Source organism: Serpula lacrymans, assembly GCF_000218685.1.
Source record: "Serpula lacrymans var. lacrymans S7.9 unplaced genomic scaffold SERLAscaffold_14, whole genome shotgun sequence".
Classification (NCBI taxonomy): Eukaryota; Fungi; Basidiomycota; class Agaricomycetes; order Boletales; family Serpulaceae; genus Serpula; species Serpula lacrymans.
The window spans coordinates 611,153-623,289 of NW_006763303.1; the positions used below are offsets into that span (position 1 = coordinate 611,153).

Consider the following 12,137-nt stretch of genomic DNA (forward strand, 5'->3'; position numbering starts at 1 on the left):
TAGAGCTTCAGCAGCAGCTCCTAGAGATTGTGGGGGAGGTGTGTCGGGAGTGACCAGAGGACGGGGTTCTCGATAGGGCTCCAGATTTTCAACGGGTTAGATAACGGGTTTTTTAGATAACAAGTCTTTCTAGATAACTAGTCCTTTTTTATTTACTCGAAGTCTGGGTCAAACGTAAAATTACTAGGGAAGTCTCCTCCTTCTGCTTCTCGGGGTCTCCAGTATTCTACGCTTTGAGTAGACTCTTCACTTTCCGACTCGGTTTCGCTGCTAGATTCTCCTCCAAGTATATCTGTTAATGAACTTCCTGTTTCTCGTTCTATCCTTTCTGCGCAAGGTGCAAAAAGTTGTTCAACCGACGGGATGAGTGGTGCTTCTCCTCTCCGACCTTGGTAGGTGTAAGAGTATTGCGAATAGATACGAGTTCGTGAGCTATGGTTGATAACGGCCCAGAAATCGCTTTGGAGTACTGTAACAATGAAACGTTCGGGGTGATCAGATTGTTGGTTAACAACGAATGGAGTGAGGATTTCTAGGATCCAGTAATATTCGTCAACGTATTCTGAAACGTGTCGAATGTTGTCGATTTCGGTCGTGTAGTCTTCTCCGTCACGGGATTTCCTCTGAGCAGTTGCGATGAGCTGATCAAATCGTGCTAACGCAGCAACAACTCGTCGAATATGATCTTTAGTAGAGGGCGTGACAATGATAATGGAAGTGCTGTGTTGAAGACCAAACCGCGGCCCGAATGCGTCAAGATCGTGGACTTCAGGGAGGTAGAGAGTTCGGCGAAGTCGTGTCAGATATTGGACAATAGAAAGGTGGTCTAGATGATTGCCGATGCAGAAGTACTGGATGGGTTGGTAACTGACAGGAGAGGCGGAGTAGGTGTCGTAGTAGTCAGATGTAAAAAATGAGGACGGGATATCGTAGGTAGGTTCCTCGTTAGGCCTCTTCCTTAACACAATGCCACAAAGCAAGGTGTGTTCGAAATCGTAAGGGAGGAGGCGGCTGGGTATGTCTGGAAAAATGAGAGGGCGGATTCGATAAAGATCGAGGAGATCTGGGATGTGGCTCTGCGAAATAAGTTGCAGGTTTCGTTCTTGTACGTTGGCTATTCCTTTCAAAAGCTTAACCCTCTGAGTGTTCTCGTAACTCGGGCGTACTAGGCTCTCGAAGTAGTCTATCAACGGAATTTGTTCGTGCCACAGGGATATGAAGATTAAAAGTTCTCTCCGTGCTCTGTCGGAGATGTTGGAGTATCTCCTCGAGACTGCGAGAATTTCTCCTACAGATGGCGGAATGGTAAAAGATGGATTGGGTGAGAGCGAGTGCGTCGTTTATGTCGAGGATGATATCCTCGATCAGATCGATTGGTGAAGACGAAGCAGAGGAGTCTTGATACAACTCAGTGATCTGTTCGACCGTTCCTTCCACGTCTGGAGTACGGGCTTCGGTAGGGACGGGGAGGACCGGGAGCGGTTTGTTGAGAGTTGCGAGGAAATCTCTCTGGTGTCTGCGGTCCGCTTCTGATACCCACTCTTCTGAGAGCTGTTGGGAGGTAGACACGATGGAGGTACACGACGTCGCTGTCGAGTCCGGTTTGTAGGTACCTGATGATGGCAAAGAACGCAAAGAATTGGACGAGAGCGGTGATGGTAGAGAAGGCGTCCAGTTTGGGAAGACTGAACGACAATAGGTGTAATGGGGTGGATAGTGAGAGGTCGATGACGATAGTGAGGAGAGGGATAGGGATGGTAGAGAGGTGGAGAAGGTGATGATGAAGGTTTAGACCGGTGCAGTGGCAACGACAGTCTTTTTCAGGGTGTAAGGAAACGGTTTTCCAAAGAGGGGCTCTGGAAAAGGATTCGAGGTAGGTGAGTTCAATATTTTGTCAGGCAACAAATACGAAGCTATATAACAAAGCCCAATGTCTGGTCAAGTCCTTCCTTGAAGGCGGTGAATCAGAGTATGAGAATGAAGAGTATCGGTAAGAGCGCAAATCCAAACTAATATTGAACTGGAGAACAATACATCAAGTATGTACTTCTCTATATAGTGAACGACGATGGTCAGACCGAGAAAGGGGAGTACTGAGAAAGTGGTCTGACCAGCTAGCTAACCAATAAGAAAAAAGGAAGAAAGTGGTCCGATCTATCGTCTTTACTAATCGTATGAGAAAGCGTATTGGTAAGGGATGTACGATTGGCTGTATCAGTAAGCCCATGAGAAGGCGCTGACTCACAACCTTCTTCGCTTATCAATATTCCTCCAAAGTATTCCCAGACATAGCACTGGATCGTGACTATGTCATCTGGATATCTTCTCGAGGGTCGACAACGAGTCTACCTCGTCGTAGGTACGATAGAACGTGAGTGTGAAGAGAGAATAAGAAGAAAAATGATAAAAGTAATAAGACACCTGCTGTAATCTCTAGTCCAAGGGCAAGAGGAGTGACGGGGATTGAGTCTGCTAACCACGACATGACGGGAATGCGATAAGAAAAATCGATTCCTCACAACCTATGGCTTGAGAGATACTAACAGACACGGGAACATGAGGTGGAGGCATTGAAGCAGTATGGCCCATGCCAATATGCTGCTTGGGGAATGATTGTTCTGCAAGTACATTGTGTCAGTAAGTGCTATTACCACGCACAGGGGAGACAGAAATTTTACTCACCGCCACATTGTGCTGCCGAGGAAGCTTTGACAAGAGCTTGGCGCGAAGTAGCATCAATGCCACGTGTGCTGGAAGCTACTTTTGTGAAATCTAGTATTAAGCCGCCTTATCAGCATAGATTAGATTACAGAAATAAAACAAACATACCAACAGATCCATTTGATGTGCCCCCATTAATGTCTTCTCTAGCTTCAGCACGCTTGCGTTGATAATGAGCGGCACAATCCGGGCAACAGTGGCGACCGGTCCCATCTCTGCCCTTGATGTACAAGAACTGGATTGACCTATCAAACTCAGTGCGACAACAATTACAAGTCTTAAAAGAGGGGCCTTCAGTAGTGGGTGTAAAATCCATGATAGCGAAATTACATACCTTTCCCCTCCTATTGTATTTTATATGGATACTTTGGGTTACATTCAAGTCCGAGTTAAGTGATGTTGTGTCCGAGTTGCAGGCCTCGCAAGAATTTCCTCGGCACAAAGACAAAGATAAGGGCTATGTAAATCAGGGTGAATTGCAGCTCACCAATGGGCAATCTCAAACACTTGTGATTGAGTAAAGACAAGGAGACGGTGATTGAGGTAGCATCAGTGAGGAACAAACAAGGAAGAGGTGACAGGTGACTGGTGATTGCTTGCACAACGGCTAAATGGATAGCCCTTCAGCACGTTCACAGTGAGTTCATTTTTGAGGTTGCCTTATTTCCGGCAACAGAGCCTTCACATTGCTTTTTGTTTACATCTAGGACAATGCCCAATCCCCGTGGTACCAATGGATATAAGGTAACTCCAGGTAGGCTTGCAGGAATCTCAGTGTAACATTATGCTCACTTTACGTCCTTTTAACACAGCTCCTGACACTGTAATTTGGCCATTGGTGGAGCAATTTGTAGCAGAGGGATATACCAATCCAGAAATTATCACTAAACTCAAGGACTACTATGACACAGAGCAGTATTCTTTTTTGTGAACCTTTCCTTCTAAGTGTGATGCTAGCATACATTAGACTGACACATTTGTTTTGTTAACTACAGCCTTTCATTATTGAAGAAAAAAAGGATGGTGTGGGGCTTAAAGAGCACTCGGGGCCAGGGACATTCAGTTAAAAGTATTGGGCTAGCTATTGAACGTGTTCGTGCACGGTTTCCTCATCAAGGATCACATGACATGAAACAGACATTGCGACATGAAGAATCGGTGATGGTGCCTCAGTAAATTGTTCCATTCTCCACACCGACTGGGACACTCAAATAATATTTTGACAGGCGAGTAATACTAGAATACATGAACTTGCACCATCCAGAAGAAGTACAAGGACAAGTAAGACGCCAATTAAAACGTAGCTATTTCTGGACAGCTGGCATTAATGAGCTGTGGTGCTTTGATCAGCACAATAAATGGCGCCACTTCCAGCTCTTTTTCACGTTGGAATTGAGCCCTGTTCTGGCTATGTCCTCTGGCTCAAAGTTTGGTGGACAAACCACAATCCTCGTCTAATATGCGGATGGTACTGCAACATTATGGAGCGGTTGGGTGGTAAGTTCACTTTTTTTTAACAAGTTCCATTGCTAATGTTCATGTTATACAACACAGGGATGCCTCTAATCACTCAAAGCGACCCTGGAACCGAAAATTATAGCATTGCAAATGACCACACACTCCTTCGATACATGCAAGACCCAGCTTTGGACAAAATGTTACAGCATAGTTTCAAAGGATCCCATTGCAACATCAAGCCAGAGATCTTTTGGGGTAAACTTTGAAGACAGTGGTCTCCGGGTTTTGAGTCACTTATTGACTGGGGGGTCAAAGAGGGCCTATATGATGCAGATGATCCCCTCCAATGGTCGCATTCCATCTATCTAGGCTATAGTATGACTGACACTTATTTGCAGGCTGGTATTCCACTATGTATTTATCCCCTGGATACAACAGGAACTCGACCGCTTTGTTGACAGATTCAACCGCACAAAGCCCCGACATAATTCACACAAGCTGCTTCCACACGGACACCCCATTGATATCTTCAATCAACCAGAGAAATTTGAGTTGCGTGACTTTGTGGTAAGTTTGTTTCCCTTGATTCCATTGGTCATCTCAAATACATGCTTGTCCAGGTTAAGATCCATCCGCCTTATCTCACTGAAGTGCGAAAAAAATATGCACCCCCCGATCATCATGTCTTTAACTTAGTACCTCCAGCCTTTGCGTTACAAGCTTGCGCAATCTCAGATGCTGCAAACTACCCACCAATTTGTTGCAACAATGTATGGGACATCTATGTCCACTTGCTCGAGCAGTTCCAAAACCAGCCGAACGACACTGAATTCCAGGCCATGCTGGCCAAGTCTGCTATTCCAACAATGCAGAAGACTTGGATTTCATGCCGGTTATACCTCTTCCACCACACCAGCAAGGGAGACCTGTTGTGGGAGGCGCACCACATAATGTTGCATGCTACTCATCACACGAAGCAGAGACTGACTTTGAATATGAATGGACGGACGATTCGGATGGAACCTGGGATTGATTTGCCTTAGCTATTGTCTTGTAGTACATGTCTCATTTTCTTGCAATTTAATGTCTATAATTGTGAATATATAATTACAGTATCTATTATCAAAACACCGGCCTCCAATCTGAATCCCCGTAAAAAAGTGGTTTGGATCCTTGTAGTTAGCAGATGATCAAGTTTTGGGCTGACCTTACTTGAAGTCAGTAGAAGGCTTGAGGTCCGGTTTCTTCAAGGCTGCGTGACTGGTGTGCTTGGAGTCCTTCAATCCTCACAGTGCCCGCATTACTGGGGACCCTGCGACATTGTGGAGGATCTTTGTTGTTAAATTTAGGATCTGCAAAGCAGTCATTCAGATCATCGTGGTTAGCAGATGACCAAGTTGTGGGCTGACCTTACTTCCTTGAAGTCAGTAGAAGGCTTGAGGTACGGTTTCTTCAAGGCCGCATGATTGATGTGCTTGGAGTCCCTCAATCCTCCCAGTTTGTGAGATCCAAACCTTTGCCTCCTTGACTTGGAACTTGACAGAAGCTTGAGGTCCGGTTTCCTCAAGGATGCATCGGAGGATCTGTAGGGAACTCATTTGAGCCTTTGTAAGCTAGCACTACAATAAATGGTTGGGCAACTCACTTCCAAATTTCTTCTTTGAACTTGATGGAAAGCTCAAGGCTTGAGCTCCAGCATCTTCGACTTGACCTTGAAGGTTGGCACTTTGACATAACAGATTGGAAGAGGTGTTCCCTTGCAAACCGGAACTTCAGACTCATTGCACCTCATGCACATGCCCTTTTTTTCATGTCCTTGTATTTGTTTCCTTGTTCCAAACGTGAACATTGTGAACACTTGCGGATAACTTGATGAAGTTTCTGCTGTCTGACTTGAGGTCCATGTGCGCGAAATGGTCATGTGAGCTGACTTTCCTGATTCGGCAGCCTTCCTCATTATTTGTTTTGGCTCTCATCTACGACTACCCTGCCTATCCACAACATTGTTTCTCTTAACTCAATTCATAGCTCTAAATGCTGGTATTGTTACTCCCTTCATGCACCATATAGGGCTCTGGTTTAGGTTGGCTCACGCTGCAAGGGATCATATACAGGTCAGGATGTTCTCTCTAAATTCTGTACGCATTGATAATATGCTCGTGGGGATAATGATAGTGGTGAAACTGGGACCGGTAAGTTGTTTTTTTGTCAATCATCCCTCTGCTAACTCACCTCTCAGATTTAATTGTTTCCATCCTCGCCAACATGCACCTGTCAAATACCAACGCTGATGTCCTTTTCGCAACTATCATCCATTACACTCGCCCTGGATTGTCCGCCAGCTCTTGCACACCTAGTCCCAAGGGTTGGCCCATATCCCCCGTGATCAATGTGCAGATGCTCCAGCCAGCTGTGTCTGCTCCGGTGTCCTATTTGTCAGGTGCTGCCGTTGTTCCCACCGCCGCCGCCTCCCTTGCTGCTGTGCCTGCTCCCCATGGTTCAACCACCCTCCTCATTCCACTGTCAAACCCATGCCCCCTTTCCCCATGTGCACACACACATCTACCATGGTGCCACCTTGGAGGTCCCAGAGAACAGTACTGCAGGACCATTTTGGCTGGTATGTTACATATCTACCGATTCTCATCATTTTCATCCCACTGACATCTTCTGTAGGGCTAGAGCCTCTCTTATTGGCACAGGAGTCAGCCGTGCTGTCTTCATTCGTACTGCTTCAGTTGTATGTCCTGAAAGCGCATCTGTGACAATATATTTGTTTTTTTGGTCTCACAAACTGTATCTCTAAGGAAGCTCTCTCGATCTTAATTAAGCTATCGCTGATCATTACTCACATATCTATAAACTTACAATATAATCTTTGTACAGTTTATCGGCCTTTCAAAAAAATTACTGAATTTTAGATCGGCGTCCAAAATCAAACCGTAACCAAACGACCACTGTACAATCTCGTCCAACGCTGCAGCCACTATTCTGGATCCATTCCATCACAACGCTCACTCCACAGATCAGCTAAAACCTAATTTTTTTTTTACTCTGGCCACTCGAGGTTGACTGAGCATGCAAAGTAGGTAAGCGTGACTTTCTGCTTACCTAATATTTCCAGCTGACATATGCCTTGTACCCCCTTGCACTCAATCCCTGGCCTGCCTGCGAACTTTTCCGTACAAGTTTTTTGTAGTAACTATTTTCCTTTCCATATTCGTGACATTTTGTCTTCACCAATTTTCCCTGTACTTGCAAAGCACATTTTATAATAATATTGATACTCACAACAATCATGGTCACACTGCATGGGCAAATTAGAGGTATAAGAGTGGCTGTTGAATATACTAAGATGCCGTGTTCTGCGGTGTTTAAAATTCCAACCGTAACCAAACAACCACCGTAAAAACAAGCTCCGAGTCGAGTCTTGAGATCTTGAGGTCTGAGATCTGAGTGTCTCTCAGACGATGCATTGAGCGTCTGGCTAATGCCGACCACGAGGCCACCTTGCTGTACACACGTGTGCTTCTGAGACCCACACATCTTTTGCCCCCACCACTCTTTCTCTCCCCTCAACATCAACTTCACAAATATTGTCCTTCCATACCATTCAACTCCTCGATCATGCCTTTTACTCAAGCTGGATCGCATGTTGAAGCTCACATAGCTAATTATCAAGACATTGGAAGAGATCAGCACAATACAAATATTACCAATATTCAATCTGGCGCCTCAGACAAGGCCATCCTAGTGAGGTTGGATCCCGTAGATTACAATCGCCACTATGTACAACCATTTATGGATGGCATATGTCAAGATATCTTCAACAGAATTGATGAATGGCTTGTGGATCCCAGCGCAAAGAATATCTTGTGGATTAAGGGTAGTCCTGGCACGGGCAAGCCCGCCATCGCTTCCAGCTTTAACTCTTGATTATTGCAAAAAGGTCTTCTCGGTGGATTTTTCTCTTTTCACCGAGGTGATGCCTCTCTGAGCAATCCTGCTGCTCTGTGGTGTACTGTTGCACACGAACTTGCTCTATTTGATACCAGGATTGCATCCACTATCATTGAAACTCTAAAGAGTGGGCAGCTAAACCTGCAAAGGCCAAATATCAAAGATCATTTTAATTCTTTCATTGTGAAGAGTTTGAACGCCAACTACGGCAAGGATTAGCAACATTATACGTAGGATATAATGTTTACTTTGTCCAGAGACTTGTGACTAATGTTGCTGTCCTCTTGATTTTAGGTATCCAGTCATTGTAGTGGATGCACTTGATGAGTGCAATAATTTGTCTGGGGAATCTCAACGGGAGGCTCTATTGGATACTCTCACACAGTGGTCAAAGTTGTCCAAGGCGTTCAAATTAATCATCACCAGTTGAGACGATCACATCCCTCCGGATTTTGGTGAAGCCTGCAAAGATATTGTTTTACCAACTGGAAACCAAGTGACGTCTACAGCGACTGCAGATATTCGTGCTTTTTTAAATAAACATTTTATTGCATTGAAAAAGAGGTTTTGCACCCTACAAACTACTGACTGGCCAGGACCTGATGTTATTGAACAGCTTACAGATCGTGCAGCGGGCCTTTTTATCTGGGCAGTAACTGCCATGCGCTTCTTAGAAAAAGGTGATCCACTAAAGCAACTAGAGATAATACACTCTGGAGGGCCTTTAAACATAGAGCATAGCGTCAATCATCTGTATAAGCAGATAACCACCAATGTGTGGGACAGCATAGGAGATATTGGTGATGTGGTGCAGGCATTGCTTGGAGCTATAGTGTTCGCAAAAGCTCCACTGTCACTCAAATACCTGGAAGAGTATTTTGCTGCTCGTGGCGAGGTGGATAGCATTGCAATTGCAATTGATCGTGTGTTGGGCGAGTGGACTTCTGTAGTCTCTGTAGGCAAAGACGAGACTGTTCCCATCGGGCATCTGTCCTTTATAGAGTTTCTTTTGGATTCAGACTGGTGTCCTGATGCATTTCGCATTCGCCGCAATACAGAGAGCAGGAGGAACTTGGATCTGTTGCGTGCATGCATGCAGATTATGCAGAACCCACAGGACGGGTTGAGATTTAACATCTGTGGGCTCGAGACATCATATCTCCGGAACAGTGATGTAAAAGATGTGGACAAGCATATCAAGGTTAATATACCTGACTATCTGAGCTATTTGTCCCGGTATTGGGGGGAGCACCTTGCTGACGCCAGAGCATCATTGGCTGGTTGCACCTGGTCGGCAGAAATGCTGCAGAGATTCTTCAAACATAATTTACTCCACTGGAAGTCATATCGCTATTGTACAACACGCCTAGTGCCCATGTTGTCCTAAATGCTGTGTCACCTTCACTCAAGGTAAGCCAACTAATGTAAACTATGTTCACTCATCATATAATAACTTTGTGGCGCTTTTTACAGTTCATTGATGCAAAATCAGAAGAATATGCACAAGATGCATGTCGATTTATTGCCAATTTTGATGTGCCCATTTTTGAGAGTGTGCCTCACATTTACTTGTCTGCTCTGCCATGGGCACCAGACAACTCACTGGTATCTACAGCATGTCCACCACATTTTTCGCATACTATGAATATTGTGTCTGGCAAGAATAAACAGTGGCTGCCTATGCTAAATATCTTACGAAGTCACCATGGTAGCGTCACATCTGTTGCATTTTCCTCTGATGGTACCAAAGTGGTTTCAGGCTCTTCTGATCAGACAGTGAGGATCTGGGATGCCACCTCTGGTCAGCTAGTGGCTGGCCCATTGGAAGGCCACACTCAGCAGGTCAGATCTGTTGGATTTTCTCCTGATGGCACCAAAGTGGTTTCAGGCTCTTGGGATCAGACAGTGAGGATCTGGGATGCCACCTCTGGTCAGCTAGTGGCTGGCCCCTTTCAAGGCCACAATAGGGTTGGTGAATCTGTTGGATTTTATCCTGGTGGCAATGAATCTACTTCAGCCTTGGTGGATAAAAAGCACTCCAGCCATGTATTGCCATATCCAGTCCCTGTTGATTGGGAGAGATATAAAGGCATACAAGGTGACTCAGGGTGGATATCATTTGAGAATGCACGCATGGACACACTCCTTATGCATTGGATGCCACCAAACATAATCAGGTATTGGTACAATTCTCGCACTGTTCTAATGATTGGTGCACATGATACTGTCCGTGTATCATATGAGCACTTTCTGCATGGTAACAACTGGACTGCCTGTCAGACCGCCAGCTGTGTTTCAGGTCAGTTCACTCATCCTTTCTTCGGCTAGTAATGTACAGCTAATCACATTCTGTAGTTTCCACTGGATTTTACAATGGATGGGAATATGACTCTGTAGGGGTGGAAGTACTTCATGCATCCTCTGCGACTGATGTGCGCATGGAACCACAAGAAAGCACTACTCAACTGAGATCCATCGTGTCCAGGTTGCCATGCAAACAGACCACTCAAGATACCCCAAGTGCTAATCAGCTTCAACCTCAATCATTACAGAGAGAATCCATGGTGTCGCAACCACTTAGTACTGTTCCCAACAAAGAGGCTAGACCACAAGCATCAGGGCCAGCATCAGTCAGTGCTCCTCTTCGTGTGTAAGTCCCGCAGGCTGAAACATCCAGAAAATGGAGGAAAAAATCAAACTTGCTATGTTCACTGCTGAAGAGATTGTGGAAGAAGCTGAGGAAATGAGGGCTCAGTAGTGTACAATATGATCCGAAAAAATTTGAGATGAATGTTTGTTTTGATGGTTCCTGTAAAATATATGTATTGAGTTTAGTGTTGGTACTTATGTGTAAAAGACATGATTGGGTTGTACTTGTTATTTAACTCGTTGAGTGGGTATGGTACTAACATTCAAGGATATGAATTGTAAGCTTCAGAGATGCTGAGCTTTTTGAACAAGGCTGACATTGATAGCTCCTGAAAACAGTGTAGACCAGATTTAGAACAATAGTGAACAAGATTGAGTCAGCAACTTGCTTACAGTCAAAAGAGGCACAGCCAATCAAATATCTAAATATCTGGCCAGGACGTTTGCTCATGATGGTTTATCATGTAGACTAGAAACCTACTTGTGGCTCTGGTGTATGCGCTAGGCATAAGAACTGGAGGATATGACAGAGAACTCAGCAGGGTGACTTGGCACTATTACATCATGATCCCTTTTGTTGATATTCTTTGGCGGAATTGTGTTTGGGATGGAGATGTACGACCAGGGGAGAGACTTGAAGACAGACTAAAGAAGATTTAATCTGAAGCCAGAGATACAGTTTAGGGACCTGAAAGTGATTCCATATTGTCAGTGTGGGGACCAGAGTTATACAATGGACTTACATTGCATGCCTTGCTTCCTACTTAGTTTGTAGGCAGCGGGAGACAGAAGGTGCGTGGATCTAAGAACACGAATCTCAGCAACGGATAGAAGACAGATAAAAGCAAATCCAAAGTTTCAAAGAAACAGATCCTACTATACTAACCCAATCCTCAAAAGGCTGGGCAGGCACCGATAATATATTTTCTGGTCCTTTGCATCATATATAAACCAATTACCATGAAATAGCCCTCAATCCAAATCTGCTCATCTCCTTTCCCTACATCCTCCTCGGGGGTCGTTTGGCTTACAATAAAACAAAGAAAAAACGGTGCAGAATCATATTGATGACTTGTACTCATCTTAAATATGCTGTGTATAGTGACATGGTCATTATCCCTCTTCCCTAGCGAATCAAACAATTCAAACAAGTGTCCGTAGACATTGAGAATGCAGTGTTTGATGTGCCGCGGTTGTCCTATGCACGTTATAGTAGCGTTGGTTGGTTGCCCCTCAAGAAGTGTTTTCCACTCCGCTCTCGGAGTGCATACTTTATACATGGCTTATTAATGCCTCCAATCCTATCTGGTTCCTCTCCAGGCCTACTCCAAGCACTCCCCCCCCCCCCC

At 44.9% G+C, this 12,137-nt stretch overlaps 6 protein-coding genes across 6 annotated transcripts; 5 read left to right on the plus strand and 1 right to left on the minus strand.

Moving 5' to 3' along the window:
- Positions 1-816: 816 nt before the first annotated feature.
- SERLADRAFT_400500 (uncharacterized protein) lies at positions 817-1,440 on the plus strand (the record flags this gene model as incomplete). Its single annotated transcript, XM_007322976.1, has 1 exon — positions 817-1,440. One exon carries the CDS (start codon positions 1,216-1,218, stop codon positions 1,378-1,380), a length of 165 nt encoding a protein of 54 aa, XP_007323038.1.
- Positions 1,441-3,505: 2,065 nt separating this feature from the next.
- Positions 3,506-5,212, plus strand: SERLADRAFT_373706 (uncharacterized protein; the record flags this gene model as incomplete). The annotated part of the gene is made up of 9 exons (XM_007322977.1): positions 3,506-3,648; positions 3,717-3,893; positions 3,948-4,021; positions 4,096-4,218; positions 4,276-4,434; positions 4,495-4,528; positions 4,578-4,746; positions 4,800-5,071; positions 5,104-5,212. 9 exons carry the CDS (start codon positions 3,506-3,508, stop codon positions 5,210-5,212), a joined length of 1,260 nt encoding a protein of 419 aa, XP_007323039.1.
- Positions 5,213-5,465: 253 nt separating this feature from the next.
- Positions 5,466-5,961, minus strand: SERLADRAFT_442433 (uncharacterized protein; the record flags this gene model as incomplete). The annotated part of the gene is made up of 3 exons (XM_007322978.1): positions 5,466-5,531; positions 5,594-5,762; positions 5,825-5,961. The coding sequence occupies 3 exons, from the start codon at positions 5,959-5,961 to the stop codon at positions 5,466-5,468; spliced, it is 372 nt and encodes a 123-aa protein (XP_007323040.1).
- A 483-nt stretch (positions 5,962-6,444) lies between these two features.
- On the plus strand, positions 6,445-6,944 carry SERLADRAFT_442434 (uncharacterized protein; the record flags this gene model as incomplete). Its single annotated transcript, XM_007322979.1, has 2 exons — positions 6,445-6,799; positions 6,856-6,944. The coding sequence occupies 2 exons, from the start codon at positions 6,445-6,447 to the stop codon at positions 6,942-6,944; spliced, it is 444 nt and encodes a 147-aa protein (XP_007323041.1).
- An 862-nt stretch (positions 6,945-7,806) lies between these two features.
- On the plus strand, positions 7,807-8,358 carry SERLADRAFT_442435 (uncharacterized protein; the record flags this gene model as incomplete). The annotated part of the gene is made up of 2 exons (XM_007322980.1): positions 7,807-8,065; positions 8,129-8,358. The coding sequence occupies 2 exons, from the start codon at positions 7,807-7,809 to the stop codon at positions 8,356-8,358; spliced, it is 489 nt and encodes a 162-aa protein (XP_007323042.1).
- Positions 8,359-8,800: 442 nt separating this feature from the next.
- SERLADRAFT_442436 (uncharacterized protein) lies at positions 8,801-10,897 on the plus strand (the record flags this gene model as incomplete). The annotated part of the gene is made up of 5 exons (XM_007322981.1): positions 8,801-9,419; positions 9,482-9,549; positions 9,613-10,438; positions 10,495-10,769; positions 10,817-10,897. The coding sequence occupies 5 exons, from the start codon at positions 8,801-8,803 to the stop codon at positions 10,895-10,897; spliced, it is 1,869 nt and encodes a 622-aa protein (XP_007323043.1).
- Positions 10,898-12,137: the final 1,240 nt, after the last annotated feature.